General features: G+C 41.5%; 2 protein-coding genes across 3 annotated transcripts in view; both read right to left on the reverse strand.

Annotated features, from left to right (window-relative positions):
- The window catches only part of crppa (CDP-L-ribitol pyrophosphorylase A), a 46,698-nt gene extending 40,098 nt beyond the window's left edge, over window positions 1-6,600 (reverse strand). For both annotated transcript variants that reach the window (XM_084557151.1, XM_084557150.1), the window contains exons 1-2: window positions 6,269-6,600; window positions 2,061-2,343 (exon numbers count right to left, since the gene is read on the reverse strand). In XM_084557151.1, the coding sequence (XP_084413277.1) occupies window positions 2,061-2,343; window positions 6,269-6,498 (513 nt within the window). In that variant the 5' untranslated portion in view covers window positions 6,499-6,600. The remainder of the gene's footprint in view (window positions 1-2,060; window positions 2,344-6,268) is intronic.
- Window positions 6,601-7,627: 1,027 nt separating this feature from the next.
- sostdc1a (sclerostin domain containing 1a) lies at window positions 7,628-10,330 on the reverse strand. Its single transcript, XM_084556472.1, has 2 exons — window positions 9,846-10,330; window positions 7,628-8,619 (listed from the first exon to the last, which is right to left on the reverse strand). The coding sequence occupies exons 1-2, from the start codon at window positions 10,054-10,056 to the stop codon at window positions 8,174-8,176; spliced, it is 657 nt and encodes a 218-aa protein (XP_084412598.1). The 5' UTR covers window positions 10,057-10,330; the 3' UTR covers window positions 7,628-8,173.
- Window positions 10,331-17,328: the final 6,998 nt, after the last annotated feature.

A 17,328-nucleotide genomic window follows, 5' to 3' on the forward strand; every position in this document is an offset into this window, starting at 1 on the left:
TTCCATTGTCTAAAGTTAGTAGATCTTTAGCTGCTTTAGCTGCTATTTTTTGTCGAGTGAGAGCCGCATGTTACGCATGTTATGTTAAGTGTCGGACTGACGGTGTTTATGCAATTTCCCCATCGCGGGACAAATAAAAGTTTTTTCTTATTCTTATTCTTATTCTTGTGATGTTGCTGTGGGCTGCACCATAAGCCATAGCCGACAGTAGCCCCTGTTCTAGCTTCAATACCTTGCAGAAAAGCTTTCGTAACTTTTTACTACATGTTTTCAGGTCAAGAATGTAGATTTCACTGTTGCAAAGCATTACTTTGTACTCTGTTTTTATGTGTGATATCATCGACTAGTCGACTAGACTCGACTTTCACCACATATTAGTCAACTTTAAAATATCCTAAATTGTTCAACCCCTATGAAAATATATGAAGGCTCAGATGAAAAACTTGCCCTTTGAAATTTGTCATTTTGTTTACATTGGTCACAATTGTTTCCGACAGGCCAACAGTGGCCAGCGTCTAACCACTGGTTTGTCATGAGGTTTACATCTTGTACAAAATTGTCATGCAATGTGTGTCCAAAAGCTGAGCCTGATACCTTCCACCCCTTATTGCCGCTTATATCTTATACACACACAGCTATTTTATTCTATTTTTTATAGAATAAAATAAATAAACATGATGCTGATGTAACCCAACAATTTCAAGTACAGGATCAATAAAGTATATCTATCTATCTATAGAAATATTCCAAAGTCTGCAGCTAAAACATGTATAAAATCATAGCAAGCAAAACTAGATGAGAGAGAAGTTGCAGAGATCAGTGACAGGTTGGAGCAAAAGGGAGATATAAAAATAGAGGACTGAACAACCAAGTAAAAGACTGCTCCAGTAAAGGATTCAGATTTGTGATCATATCCTTAAGTCAGAGGGAGGTTGTGGGCTGAGCAGCCACAAGAGTAGGGTTGCAAAGGGGTGGAAAATTCCCGGTAAATTTCCGGTAAATTTCCAGAAACTTTCCATGGGAAGTTAAACTGGGGAATTTTGGAAATATTCCAAATTAGAAACTTTCCATGGGAATTATGGGAATTATTGGGAATTTATGGGAATTTATGGGATGACAATTGATGTATAAATTCTTGTATGGTTACAGAAAACCTACCACCATAATTAGCTAGCCTCTTAAATGGTCAATGAAATGAAAAATAGCTTTCATTTAGCACCTAACTTACCAGATAGTTAGCTACTGTATTAATACATTTTTATTTAATATTTGCAAGTTAAACTTTAATAACGTTATTGATCAAATATATTTACCCCATGATATTATCAAAACTTACTTGACTTTATATAGTCCACGGGCTCAAATGTGTGGCTTCAATAGTCTTGTGCTTTGAGCTCAAAAGTGTGGCCTCAGGCTTCAAGAAATCACCTGTGCATGTGATGGAGGAATGCACAGTGCATGTAGGGGGCGTGGCCTCAATAGCCCTGCAGTAAGCAGTGTGCTGTGTGCATGTGATTGAGGAGTGTACTTGCATTAAATCTGGTTGTTTTAGCCAAGACTATGCTACAATATATTCCCCCCAACTATATTTAAGTTCCCTGTTAAGGGCCAACCTTCAATTTTGTAAATTTCTTATTTATTCCTGTTTATTCCCATATATTCCCGTTAATTCCCATATATTCCCGTTAATTCCCATGGAAAGTTTCCAACTTTGAAAATTCCCGGAATTTTGCAACCCTACACAAGAGTAGTGGAGCAACAATCTCATCGACAGATAACTGTGTCTCTCTGTTGAAAGCACAACATAGAAATTCCTCACTATACTTTAAAGACTGAGTCTGAGAAGATTGTGTTCAGATTCACTAATGATGCTCATTATTGGGTTCAGCTTTGCAAAACCCCAGATTTGGAATGCACACAGAATGGTTTGCTTGAAAATTAACCAAAATACAGGAGAAACTAACTCATGAGAGAAAACAGCAGCTGTAGCATGCAGCTACAATCCATAGGTGGTTTTGAGTTTCAATATTTTTGGTTAACTTAGCTTTAATCGTACTGACCCCTTGTTCCTTTGCAGCCAGTGCTATCTTGTGCAGAAAGTCCTCCTCCACAAAAGGACGCACAGCATCATGTATGATGACGACCTTCGGTCTGTCTACTGCTGGTCTCTCCCTCTCTTCCTCCTCGCCCAGTGCCAGGACTCCATTGCATATCGATCTGTGACGAGTCGAGCCGCCTGGAACCACGCGAACCTTCTTGTGCTGGAAGCGCTGGATAATGTCCGTCATCAGGTCCATCTTTTCTTTGGCAACAACAACCACGATGCTTTGGATCCATGACACCCTGCAAGAACACACCATCCACTCAGGGATTTGGGGCTACAAGTTTGTTTGTTACACTTACAAGGATATAAAAATGAAAAAATCTGAGGTTAAGAGGTGAGAGGTGGCTAGAGATGGTTGTCTTAGCTCAGTATAAAGCATGGAAATGGGGGAAACAGCTAGCTTAGCCCCAGTGAAAAAAATCTTATAAAATCAACTTATAAATTAATATCTCAATAAATCCTTACAAAAACCAAAGTCTAGTTACAGCAAGCTACTACTGGTCTTGCTGCTGTCTTCTTTGAGACTTTATGCTGGCAGTACAGATTTATGCTGTGTTCTAATCTTTCAGGCCAAGTTTTGTAAAGCGTTTTGAGACAATTTGTATCATTGATACAATTTGAGACAATTTGGTTATTGATGCTATATAAATAAAATTGAATTGAAAATTGAATTTAATTAATCTTCTCATTTCTCGGCAAGAAACCAAGAAAAGAAATGTTAAAATATCCCATTAACACTAGAAGTCCCAGCATTTTTTGCTCTACCTAGAAAACCCAGAGGGCAGCCGATCGGCTGGAAGGCTTTTAGCTAATATCCTAATCACCTGTGAACCCTCCTTTTGCTATGTAAACCAGGCAATCACTGGGGCACCACAGGAGGGGACATGCTGAGCCACTTCAAGGAAACTTGTGGGGAGGGGAGGGGGAGTGGGCCCAGAGAGTTTATGGGGGAGAGGGTGGCTGTTCACTTCTAACCTGGCAACACCTTGAGACAGAAACTGGTTCATCCCAAAGACAAAACACCTTGACATAAAATGGGGGAGGGGAGAATCGGAGAGGAGCAGGATTGCTGGGGGTTTGGAGGCCAGAGTGTGTGGGGGAGGGAGGCACACCTGAGGGCTGTGAACTCATTTGCTCTGTCCGGGCTGCTAACTGACTGTCTGTCTTTCACCAGTTTCACCAGGTGGCAGCCTGGGCAGAACAAATGAGCTGAATCAAAATGTAATATATGTAGAAGGATGTAGAAGTTATCAGGACCCTACAACACTGGGCTTCCAACATCCCCACCAGACACATAGGAAAAGTAAAAGAACAGAACCACATCAAAAAAAGCACTCAAAATCTGTGGTTATCCCAACTGGGCCTTCATGATATTTACACATATTTACAAATAATAATAAAAAAAATGCATTATCAGGATACAGTGTAGAGAGTGGAAGTGAGTGAGACTTAGACTTAGAACTTAGACTTAAAACTTTATTGATCCCTTTGGGGTGACTCCCTCAGGGAAATTTGAGTTTTCCGCAGCAGCCAGCACACAGAGCAGTTTGCAGACAAACAACAGCAGTGGTTTGCAAATAGTTATAGAAAAAGTGATTGAATAATAAAATGGTGAACATTAAATAATGAACGGTGAACTTCCTTTGAGTGGGATTAAAATAAGATGTAGTAAAACTCTAGTAGGGAAAAATAAACAGTAAGTAACGGTGAGTGAGGTGAGTACATTTCAATAATCACGCACAATGCTAGCACTGCCAAGCCATTTCCTTTCTGCATTTGCCACATGTGTATTTGTAGCAGTCAATACATCGCACAGTGGCATGGTTGTTGCCGAAGCAATTGTTCCTTTTGTGCCTGCTTTGCACCCACATGAGAGTGAGCCAACTCTCTAGCAAGCTCCACCAGCGATGTAAAGAAATTGTCCGTGGTAACATTTCTGCCCTTGTCCAGGAATGGTTCCATCAGCCTCATAACTAAGTCTCTAAGTCTAAGTCTCACTCACTTCCACTCTCTAACACTGTATCCTGATAATGCATTTTTTTTTATTATTATTTGTAAATATGTGTAAATATCACGAAGGCCCAGTTGGGATAACCACAGATTTTGAGTGCTTTTTTGATGTGGTTCTGCTCTTTTACTTTTCCTATGTGTCTGGTGGGGATGTTGGAAGCCCAGTGTTGTAGGGTCCTGATAACTTCTACATCCTTCTACATATATTACATTTTGATTCAGCTCATTTGTTCTGCCCAGGCTGCCACCTGGTGAAACTGGTGAAAGACAGACAGTTAGGCTGCGTTCAGACTGCCAGCCAAAATCCGATTTTTAGCCCATTCAGATTTGAATCGGATCTCGATTTTGAAGTCTGAACAGTGACAGATCACATGAAATCCGATTTTTGCCAAACGGTTGCAAACCACATCCAGAGGTAGTTTCATATCGCATTCGTATCGGATATGGACAGATGCGTCTCAGTCTGAACAGCTCCCAACACTCAGATGGGTTTTGACTGTCCGTGACGTCACTTACGCGACGCCAGGTCAGAACCAATGCGCCAGACCGCGTGCCTATTTCCGTTGTGGAGGAGCCACGTTACGGCCACGGACAGTGATATTACAGCTATCACAATGGAGGAGGACTTTGAAAACAATTCGCCTTGGACAGAGGAAGAAACTGCATGCCTTATAAATCTTTACACTGACGTGACGTACATCCATCGTGTTGTTTGTTGTTGTTTTGCTTGTCGCTGTCGCAATTATATGACGTCTGACAAATACACGTGCTGAATGACGCTTCCGCTCGTTGCTACAGCAACCTATCAGACCGGTGAAGAATGTGGCCCAGTCTGAACAGAACCATATCCGATTTGGACACTTGCTAAAGGCAGTGTGAACAGTCAGCCCTAAAAATCGGATATGAGAAGGAATCAGATTTGAATCAGATCCGTCTGCAGTCTGAACGCAGCCATAGTTAGCAGCCCAGACAGAGCAAATGAGTTCACAGCCCTCAGGTGTGCCTCCCTCCCCCACACACTCTGGCCTCCAAACCCCCAGCAATCCTGCTCCTCTCCGATTCTCCCCTCCCCCATTTTATGTCAAGGTGTTTTGTCTTTGGGATGAACCAGTTTCTGTCTCAAGGTGTTGCCAGGTTAGAAGTGAACACTGCTCTGTGTGCTTACCCCGTCCCCCATAAGCTCTCTGGGCCCACTCCCCCTCCCCTCCCCACAGGTTTCCTTGAAGTGGCTCAGCATGTCCCCTCCTGTGGTGCCCCAGTGATTGCCTCGTTTTCATAACAAAAGGAGGGTTCACAGGTGATTTAGGATATTAGCTAAAAGCCTTCCAGCCGATCGGCTGCCCTCTGGGTTTTATAGGTAGAAAAGCCAAATGGCTGCTCTCTGGGACTTCTAGTGTTAATAAATAATCAATAAATTATAAAAAGTCACTATGACTCTGCACAACAACACGACACGACACAGCACAGTGCATACTGATTTCAGGATTTCTGGGCTCAACTCAGTTCCTTTTCACCAGGACATCAATGACTTCTGACCTCATATAAACACTGGGCCACACACACAGCGTCTACTGAGCTCTTAAGTGCGGAATTCATATCCTGACACATATAAACACTGACAGCAAGCCAACAGGAGATGCATCTGATTAGAAACACTAGTTGTTGTTGTTGTAGTGTTGTAATGGAGGTCAGGCACTGATCAGAACTCAACATAAGCATCCACCCTTTCATCATTAACAGATTAATTATTGTCTGAAAATGTCATTATTCTCTGAAACATGAATTATATTACTTTGTTCTGTCAAGTAAACAAAAAGCAAACAGAAAGTTTGAGATTAAGATCACAGAAAACCACAAAACATCTGATGCTACCCCCAGAATATATTGTGCAGTTTTACTTTTTCATTAGAATATTTAAAATTATATAATTAATATCATTATTCACTTTCTCCCTATGTCAGCTCTGGCCGATTTGTGGGATAATTGAAACTAATTAGCATAGGGGCCCAGTAGCACTTTTGTGCCCAGGGCCCTTTCAGGAAGTTAATCCGGCCATAGAGGGAGGTATTGAGATATGTTTCTTTCTCCTGTTGTCTCTTTACCTGCAAATGTTAATTGTGACACCACAGTTATTCTGTTTTAATCTCTTCCTACCTCTCGAAGGCCTGGATAGTGTAGCTTATAAGCGGTCTACCCAGAAGCGAGAAGAACTGTTTGGGTGCCTGTAGTCCTGTTCTCTCTCCCGTGCCGCCGGCAGGAAGAACCACCGACACCGGGAAGTCCACGCAGCGTTCAGCCGGGTGATGATCGCTCTTCGGGTCTTCGCAGGCTGGGAAAATCCCTGGATGAGCGGGCCTTTCCGGTTCACAGTTATCACCCTGCATTTTGATTTGACTGGTCGCGATTGATTCATGGGTGGGAGTGTGTGGAGGTGTCAAAGCTGTTTTTTCTCATAAGTGTCCATTCCCGGTTTGTGGGCGGGAGAAAGTAACGGCAACGTGGTAGGGGATTAGGAAACACCGATGTGGAGCTAGCAGAGTCAAGACCGCACATCCGGTGAATTCTTTCATAATAAAACAACACCAAACTCATTTGAACTAAATCAGCGTTGTACTTGTTAAAAGTCAACTGTAACCTCAAGTAAACAGTTTTTTAAAGTCTTCTTCTAAATTATTCTTCCACTTAACTTAAAATAATAGTTATTAATAACCAATAGCTTTTAGATAATCACCTGTCGAATTATACTTAAGTTGTTTTGATTACAAAAACAAAATAGAGATTTAAAAAAATGCAGAAGACTAGACAGTCTTGGAAACAGCATTTTGACACGATTTTTTCCCCCTCTATTTCGTAAAGTCAGCAAATGTTTGGCTAATTGTAATTTGAGACTGTAAAATGTGGTCAATAACTCCAGGAGAGTGCATCTTGGTACTATATGTGAGCTGTGGTCGAAAAAGGTAAGAAAAGGCATTGTAGAAAATAATTTAAACCAGTTTATTAGATCACACAGTCAGCCGTATTTTGAAGTCAGTGCATTCTAATCTACTTTTGTCTTTACTTTTACAACTAGAAATTGTTTAATTTCCTGTCACTCAAGTGAAAACACGCAGCTTGATGCATTTGTAGAGAAGAATGCAGCTGTCACTGTGACACAAATCCAGATTTTAGTGTGATTTTAACATCTTGCACTCTCAAATCTGACGGGAGTTCGTACTATAACTTTGTAATAGAAAACTTATTTGCGGTTTAATAAAAAAAAAGTTATAAAATTCAGCACTATGACATGGTTTTGCTTATGAAGCAGATAATTGAACATTTCAGCTGAAAGGGACATTCTCTTTCAGTATTTGGAAATTCTAAACTTCTAAATGGATTTCAATTTGTGCCGATTATTTGCTAAGATTGGGATGTAATGTCTTTGATTTATGTTTCAAGGTCAGGAAAACTGTCATCTCTGTTATCCAGTTTCCAACAACACGTGATAAAAAATGAGATGAAAACAACACACGTGATAAAAGTGATATTTATTTTATACAAAATTATAACAAGACTGATCGATCTCAAAGCTTTTCCAGAGTTCACCCACAGGCTGACGTCACGTTAGCAAAATTTACCAGGTATGTTGTTACAGAAAATATATTACATCATACATCATAAATCTTACATAGTAGAATTTTATACACATGGCGGCATACTTCAAAAGGCAAGTAAGAATCTGATATATGTACAAGTATTTACATGTATTTTAAATGTCTGGTGTTTACTGGTGTTGGCTACAGATCGCTGCCTGCATATAAAATGAATATAGGAAAGCATGCACAGGACTACAGCTGGGAGAATGTGTTTCCAGAGAGCTCAGCAGACTGTATACCTCGGTCCAGTTCACATTATCTTTAACCACATGGATGGAAAATACCAAAAGGAGTCCTTCGTGTTCCCTGGATCTCTCTACCAGAGTGAGGAACCGGCTTCACATAAGTCCCAGATAATCCACAGTCAATGAATGTTCAGAGACAAAACTCCTGAAGATTTCCAGTCAGTCTGCATATCCACCGGCACTCAGGGTTCAGTCTCGTGCCAGTTCTCGCTCAGTCGGCTCTTCCCCAACCTCCTCTTGCTCTTGGATTTGTGTTTGTGCAGCAGCTGCGGCGGCGACACAACTGGCACCTCGAACTTGCTACCTGACTCGTTGTGCTGCCTCGAGTACCTCTTGCACTTGCAGGAGGTAACCACGGTGATTTTGTATGTTCTCGTGCTGCCGTCCTGGCACTGAAGCTGGATGCGCTGGGTGCGCGTCTTGTCGTTGACGCACCGCCAGTCCTGGTTGCTGCCCCGGCGACCCCAGAACTTCCTGCCATTGGCTCCACCGATCCAGTTTTCAAGCATCTGAGCCGGGAGACACTCGCCCGCACAAACCAGCTCCTTTATGGGGTTGATGCTGGTGCAGTGGCCATCAGAGATATACTTAGTGGACCTCAGCTCTCTGCATCCGATCTGACTCCGTTCTGTGTGCAGACACGAGGTGTGAGAAATGAGAGACAGAAAAGATATGCATGAAATAAAGTGAATTATATTACACAGGCAGGACTACAATTACCAGTATCAATGCATCTGCAGATTGAAACTGAAAAATATTCAGTTAACTAAAAGAAAACTGGAGAAGCAGAAATACTTCAAAAAGATGCAGAGTGACTAATTGTTGCAACTCGGTTTTTAGGTTTTATCCTATTGTTACTTTTAGCAATGATGAAGGCAACATAGGGGCACATTACACCCTCTTGATATTTGAAGATAAAGCTTCATAATTGAGTATTATTACTATTTTATGGATCATGATACTCTTTGCAGCCTACAGCAAGTCACAGGAACACAAGAGAAGAGCACAATAGCATCTTGACCGTTCTACTTCAAAAAGCTAAGTAATTAAAAAGAAAATATCTAGTTTTTTTAATCATTGTAGTAGGGATTTAGCAGGAGGATTATTTTGTGAAGCAGCGTTACTCTCCTGCAGGCTAAACACTGTCCATACGTCACTGTAACCCAAGCCCAGCTCCATTCACGCAGCTCCATACACTTCAGGGACAATATCCTCCTCTCTCTGTGACAGTGTTGATGAATGAACAAGAGCCAGGCTCCGTCTCGCTGTCCCTCTCTCCTGCTACCCAAACGCCTTCTTTGCAGTTGCCTTCTGAGAGAGCTCCGAGCACAGCTTCACTGACGGTCGGAGCCTCTATTCCATGGACCACAGCCAGGTACATGTGTCTTAAACTGGGTGTCGCTGCAGCTCAGTGTGGTGATGGATCCCATGAGCGGACTGAGAGGATTACATTTTGTAGTTTTTCCTTTCAAAGATATCTGTAAAGTTATGTCTGTCCAAGTTTTACATGCAGCAAGGGATTATTATCTGTGAAGGTTCTCAGTCATCCAGCTCATGGTACATCCAACAAACAAGGACTGAAGAAGCTACCTGGACGAGTAAAAAACCCACCCAAGTCCCAAAGTGAATGTTATTCATGGTCCTTAAATTGCAAAATTGGGCCATGGCATCCATTATTAGCCCGATATATTCAAGACTGTGTCTTGCTAACTACCCACGGACACCAGCGCATAGAGGACAATATAATAAACTAGTTTTACAATAAAGCAGAAGACAATGTCCCATTAAATGGTGAATGACAAAGCAGGAGAGCATCCTGATTTGCTCTGCAGCAGGATGTTTCCTCTCACTCACCGTGTCTGTCGTGCGCCACGCTGCCGTCTCCGGCTCCTCTCCCGCCGGTTCGTGCGCGGTTCAGAGACACGTTGCTCTGAACCTCCGGCACCGGTACGCTCGGATGCGACAACAGGAGCTCTGTGGCGTCGTTCTTGAATGCTTGGCAACTCCTCAAGAGGATGCAGAACAAGAGGAGGGAATGGCACGACTCGTGCGCGTTGAGATGCATGGTTTGTTCTGGGGACAGGGTCCGGGACAGCGGTTGGAAAAGTGTTGCAGACGTTCACAGCCTGCAAGTTGCTGGGTGAACTATGTGAAAGCAGTGCGTTTTATACACCCGGTCCGCCTCTCGCGTTTACAGCTACTCAGGTGTGTCTCCGTTGGGAGGTTCTGATTGGTCGCTAGTAAAATAAGCCCGCCTAGTGCTTTTATTTTGAGTTCAAACATGTTCTTGGATGCTGGAGAGAATGCCTCTCATCTCCATGATGACAAAATGGGATTAGGTGCACCCATGTACTAAAGGCAGGCATTGATGACCTAATTGGCACATCAATGCCTGCGTTTTGGACTATGAGAAAATGGAAGCACATGATCAATTAAGTTTTTCTGGAGACTGTGAATTCAGCTTTGGTTCAGATATTGTAATTTGCTCTTGTCATCAGATAAAATAATAGCCGAACATATGATCAGTTCCTGATTTGCTCCAGGTTTTCCTGCTTTCTTATTGTGAAAAAAATAAAAGGGTATGATATTTTTACAAAGCGTGGCCTGTCATTTTGTTGTAGCTAACACAAAACTATTTTTCACTGACATTTTTGGTAATTTAGGACATAGTTTTGTTACATTTCAAAAAGAAAATTTGACACTTGATACAGATTTCTTGTTTTTTCAGAAATGTACACATGTTCACATTTATGTAATATGATGTAAAAACCTACTATGATGCGTTATGAAAGCGAAATGTATTATAAGCTGAACAGTCTAATACCATCAGTTTCTCCCTGTTTTTCCCTTCCACTCTCTCCCATAGTCTGGTTGCCTGTTTCCTGGGTGTCATTGTGCAAAATGTCTTAAATTCATCATGAATAGGGTTAAACGGATTAAAACAAAGTGGTCAAGGATCCTGCAGGTTACACTTGTTTCAGGAGGATTGGCTGTTCTTAATAGACTAGTTCATACATTTTAAATAAGCCAGAAATAATGTTTTGCAGTCCTTAAGTCAAATCAAATAAAATCACAAATTGTTGAGTGCCATACAAAAAGACGTTTATTTTATGACAGATCATTGCTTTTTATTTTATGATTTTGATGCAGCTGGGGAGGCCACAACATGTTGGTGAAAGTAGTTATTTTTTTGCAGTGAGCGGTTTTCTTCAGGGCTTGGATGCTGCTGTGGTGCTGCACCAAACACACTTAGCTATCAGTGACTCCTGCTGCTGTTGGATTGTATCTGGGCTCTCTCATAGTAGTGATTCTGAAACCTTGGACACTCAGATAGATTTAAAGGTTGCTCAAATTAAATTTAGGCTCTTCGAGATAGAATCTATCTGCATTAAAAATCTCATCTCAAAATTGAGGCACACATATAATTCCGTAACCTGTCTGGTCTTAAGTGAGCAGTGAAAACCTGATTTGGCTCACTATTCTGTAATTTCAGCTGCACTGCATAAATTGTAAAATATGTAGGCTATAAATCACATGTCATGCTTGAAAGTAATGCTGCATTTTTTCTTAAAGTTCTCAAGTGTCTCATTAAAGAAAAAGTACCCACTGTGAGGGGAGTTAATTTAGAGGTGAAAACATTATACCTCAAAGTCTGAAAGATGAATAGGAAAGAAAGAATTTACAAATAACAAAATATTCCACAGAAAGGTGGAAGGAAGAAACAAGATTAACAATCCAGCCGCTCTCTGTGCTTTGAGCTTAATACAGAAATTGACAATGTTTTTCTATAGTAGCCTACAGTGTTAAGCTTGCTAACATTTTATAATATCACTAAATACAAACTATATATGATGGTGGTTGTTTTGCAGAGATTTAGTCATAACCCAGGACTTGGTGGGGACACTTGAGACAAACATTTTGGGTGATCAAAGTTCTGAGAACAATGCAGATGTCTGTATCGAAATTCACAACAGTTCAACCAATAGATGTCGAGATGAAGCGGCAACCTCGGGCTGAAAAATGAAGCTAATGTGGTAGTGCTGTTTCTCATATGGCAACTACAGGCATGCTTCAAAAATTAGATAATCCCTGTAGATTTCCATATTAAAATGTCCAATTTTACAGCAGAAATAATAAACATGTTTCGAGCCAAAACTTGTTAAAAATGATGTTGGTTTCTATATCTGAGTTCTCAATTCATGGCAAGGTGGAGTGGTGGTTAGCACTGATGCCTCACAGCAAAGGGTTTCCGGGTTCGAATTCAGGCCTTTCTGTGTGGAGTTTGCATCTTCTCCCTGTGTCTGTGTGGGTTCTCTCCAGGTGTGCATGTGAGTGTGAATGGTTGTCTGTCTCTCTGTGTTAGCCCTGCGATAGACTGGAGACCTGTCCAGGGTGTACCCTACCTCTTGCCTGAGGCTCCAGCCCACCCACTTCACAGGACATGGCGATACAGAAGCTGAATGAATGAATGAGTTTTCAATTCTTGACAACTGTATGAGGATACAATTTTATATAACATACCTGTAATTAAAGCTTAAAGTTATGCATAATTAAGGTCACTGCATTGTTGCAAGCTGTCTGCCTCTGCGTCACCTGCCCACCTGAGCAGGTGGAGTCAGCCACAGCCAAGATGTCAGCGTCCTTTGGGTGACAGCATTAAGGGCCCTCGTCCATATTTCTAGAGTCATACTCTAAACCACAAAAGTGAATCAGTGGTGAAGTGGATCAGTGGAAAAGTTAGCAGACCTTAGGAGTCAAAGGAGTTAAATCAGCAATGTGGTCATCCGCGTCATCTGAGTGCTGTTAGGTAGATTCTGCTAACAATTTAATGACTAAATGAAAAGTGAGTGGTTTAGACTCGGCAATTGTGTCTGTTGTAAAAGATATTGACAGCAAAATAACTTAACAACAGAGAACCTCCTGAGACCCAGGAAAAGAAGTATTTGATTTAGGTAAAAGCGCTGGGTGTTTTGTTTTTTTTCTCCATATAAATCAAATGTCGTGGTGGTAAAAAAAACACATCGCAAAGACTATTTAGTTTTTACCTGATTTCATTTAAACTTTATAACATGTGCACATCAGCACTTCACTGATCGTGGGTGTGAAACACAAAAAAATTCAAGAACTTATTATAAAAATTGAAAGCTGCATGGAAATCTTTGTAATCACTTTATCAAAACATTTTGAACAAATTTACATAAAAACAGCAGAGAAAAGTAGGTCATGGGTCAACTTGGATTTTACTGACTTTCCGCTAGCCTTAGGCCACTGGTCTAGGAACAACTGATTACACTGGGCTTTCTAGATAGATAGATAGATAGATAGATGTTATATTCCTCAACCACTGCCTCTTTTCCTTCTTTGATCATCTGAAACAGATATCCTGGAGCTCAATTCCATGGGCAGTCGAGTCCATGACAACAAGCTTGTTGTCCACCCACTTGGTGACTGCTATTTCATCAGGTCTCCGTACAATCATTTCTGATGACCCTCTTGGCTTTCTGCTCAGGAGGTTGTCAGCAGTGAAGTGGCACTCTTTTCTAGAAGAGCATCCAGAAGTAAAATACTGGTCAAAGTAGACAAGTGATCCTCTGGGAAGTGCCTCAATCAAACGCAGGACTGCATTTCCACCTATACCCATCTGTTGGAATTGAGTGAAGGTGTTCTTTCCCATGTAGGTTTCAAAATCCTGTACTAAGCCACCTGGAGTTGCAAGAAAGAACACCTTTAATCCCGTTGGATTCAGCTTCCCAGGCACAAACTGACGAACTGAACAACAGCCAGTGACTGGAACAGTCTGCTCATCAATACAGACCTTTGTTGGCCTAGGTCGGTCGAGGCAACCATGGAGGACTCTCTTCAGAACAGGTGTGACTTTCCACAGGGGATCTTTTATCTTTCTGTCTTCTGGCACATCCAGATCAGGTCTTTCAGCAAAGAGCTGATCTTGTAGAAATGATCACGTGTCGTGTAATCAGCTATAACTGGGACTTGTTTTGGCTGCCCAATAAATTTTGATTCTCGGATATCCAGGGCATGCCATGTGCACAGAGATTCCTAAAAATCATATTTGTAGTGCCAACATGAAGTGATTCATTGGAACTAGAACTAAAATGAAAACTCAAAATCTAAACTACGTCATAAATCATTCAATTCAATTCAATTTTATTTATATAGCGTCAATAACAATACAAATCGTCTCAAGACGCTTTACAAAAACCCGGCCTGAAACCCCCAGAGCAAGCCTGAAGGCAACGGTGGCAAGGAAAAACTCCCTTTTAACAGGAAGAAACCTCAAGCAGAACCCAGCTCATATGGAGGGACCCATCTGCCTAAGGCCAGCCGGGTACAGACAGAAGAAAGAGAGAAGAGAACAGCAAAGAGAGAAGAGAAGAGAACAGCAAGATAAACATACATCTGTCATAGATACACATATCTGACTAAAGTGTACATGTGGAATCTTATGATACAAACTGATGATGTTACATGACAGTTTGAAAATGTAATGTAAATCATGAACATTTTAAAATGATGAGACGAATTTCTGAATAAGCGGTCGCTGAACATTGTGGCAGAATGTTCTCAGAATGGATGGAATCGCAGAAATGATTCCGAACAACTGCTCATCTCCACAGAGCACTAATTATGTATCATGTACCCTGCTGACAATTTGCGACTTTACCTTCTGCTGAGCTTGTCATATTGGATTTTCTCCACGTTGTGACTCGCCTTGTTTAATTCAAGAATGAAAGCTGATAGTGACTGTGTGTGATGTGCTGTCTGTCTCTGCCATCCTCCCTCTGCAGACCTCTCAGTCCCTGTCAGTTACACATCTAACAATTCGAGTGCCCAGACTAACTGGAGTCTTTGTGTGTCCTCAGTACAAAACAAGGAGGGATATAATTACTTTTGTGGGGAACACTCAACCCGGGTTTGTCTTACTGATATGAAAGGCGTCATGCAGAGACACTAATTGTTGCTCATTTAGGTGAAAGATGATACGCTGGATCACTTTCCTGTTTGCTTTTGTTATCATGCAAACACTTTTGATGGTTGTGGTCTCTTTTCAGAACGAACAGCCAGAGGATGTCTCTTGAAATATAAATAAAAAGATGGACAGCAGGAAATGAGGTAAATAAACGAAAGAACAATGGTAGAAAGGATTAAGAAAGGGAGCAAAGAAAAGAAGAAAACACAAAAAAGGTGGAAATGATGAAGAAAAGAAGAGGAAAAAAGAGAAGAAGTGGGAAGGATACAAAGAAGAAAGAAAGGTGTATTCAATAATTGTTTTCCCAGTTTAATGTGAAATATCTTGATTGGCATGCAGAGTGCTCTGACCGGAAGCCAGGTCTCATTGATTGAGTTCAGTTCAGTTCAGAGTGGAGAATATATAGTTCATATCATATTCGTATTAAGGAAAAGAAACCTGTGAGTCTGGCTATACCCTTGTTTTGACTCATTCATTTGTTAAAAAAATTAACGCATTTAATCGCAGTTTGCATTCCAAACAACACTTTTTGCAAGTGCACAATTTCCTGGTACACCAATTACACTGATGCACACTGATGGAAGGCAATTTTTTTTTTTTTTTTTAAAAACTACCTGATGGAAGCCTTGATAAAAGTAGGGTTTTGTGCAAATTGTGCAAAAATAAAGCTTGCATACCACCAAAGAACTTCAACCCTGCAGTGCCATCTAAATGCAAAGCATGTTGCAGTGAGCACAGATTAATCAAGATTAATTAATTACAAAGCCTCTGATTAATTAGATTAATTTTTCAATCGAACCCCACCCCTAGTACTAAGTAAAGCATCTATAGGTAGTCTACACTTAAAACAGTAAATTAATTTCCTTCATGACTTTATCTCCTCAGCAGGTGAACCCAGTCACTCATTAACCTTCATACTCAGCTTCTGTTATCGTTTCCTGTCTCTTTTGTTCTTCCTCAGACAGAAACACCAGAGGCCCATTTACTCCACTTCCGAGAGAAAATAAAGGACAACATGAGCACCTCTTCTCAGAAGACTATTTACCCTTTGACGCACCTCTGAGCTTCTTATGGGACCAGGCTAAATGAATGCCAAAGAGTAAACATGATAGGTTTTGTGTTTTCACAATGTAAAGAAAGAGAAAGCTGAGATGTGACTCCCTCTGTGGGCGTTCTGCACAAGCAACTTGTCACCCCCAACCCTCATGGGAAATGAAAGGTGGCTGGGTTAACAGCATATTGACAAGCAGCATGGCAGGAGTGTGTACATGATCAGGAAGCGCCCGTATGGAGTTTGTGAAGGTGTGGCAAGGGCAACCGGAGGGGGACAAAAGGTATGCACAACACCTGGAACAAAGCCAAGAGAGAAGCATCACCGTGGCAACACTGTTTGAAAAGGTTCCCAGTAGAAGGCAACAATGGACGATTGATTTTGCTTCATTAGATGCTGTTATTCCTTGAGTTTATCAACGTCTGATTTTTATATTATTAGTATTGTAATAAAATACTTTAGAGGGCTTTTTACAGTTATTATCAGCTTGTCTATGTACTGTACTATGTACTATGCACACAAATTTAAATACCTTAAAATAGCAAAAACATAAATTTCACTCTATAGCCCACTTAGAGTTTGAATACACCTTCTGGTGCTACTTGGACACTTCATCAGTCCTTGTTTGGACATGCTGGCTATCAGTGTTTTTCCCCTACCTCTGCTCGTATCTCGTCCTTGATCAGTCTGCGCTTCTCCTTTCCACAGGCCAGATCGTAACGTGGCCTCGGAAAGGAACCAAGACCTGCTCGTCCCGTCGCAACAGAGCCTGCCAGCATTTTAAGCCTTCGTCGCACCTCAGCTTTAGGGCCTGTCCACACAGAAACGCAAAAACGCAGAAACGCAGAAGTTTTGCATCGTTTTGGCCTTTCGTCCACACGTATCCTGTAAACGCATTGCCCTAAAACGCACTTTTCTGAAAACGGGTCCCAGGGTGGAGAAATTCTCAAACGCACCTCTTGCGTTTCTGTGTAGACAGACAGAAACGGAGAAAACGATGATGTCATCGCCACACCCCCGAGCAGCCTTCCACCTCCCGCGAGACGTCTCATAACACCATCAACAACAATGGCGGACTACATGCTCGTGTTCCTGCTGGAGAAGATATTGAGCCTATTAGGGTTACCAGGGCAAAATATAATTTCTCCTTGAGTTTGGTTTCTTCTAAAGCCGATTTGTAAACAGCGCTCAAGCTTTGTGCGCATGCTCCGCCTCTTCCTCTCTGTTTTTGGTGAATTTCTGAAACTGAAACAGCGCCACCTATAGGCCTGGAATATGAAGTAGCGTTTTCGGTCGTG

This window comes from Chelon labrosus (genome assembly GCF_963514085.1).
Source record: "Chelon labrosus genome assembly, chromosome: 12".
Taxonomy (NCBI): domain Eukaryota; kingdom Metazoa; phylum Chordata; class Actinopteri; order Mugiliformes; family Mugilidae; genus Chelon; species Chelon labrosus.

Excerpts from the sequence above, each read along its gene's own strand:
- sostdc1a (XM_084556472.1), bottom strand. The coding sequence starts at position 10,056 with ATGCATCTCAACGCGCACGAGTCGTGCCATTCCCTCCTCTTGTTCTGC. Across the intron at positions 8,620-9,845 it reads CGTGGCGCACGACAGACACG|AACGGAGTCAGATCGGATGC; the intron begins GTGAGTGAGAGG and ends GTCTGCACACAG.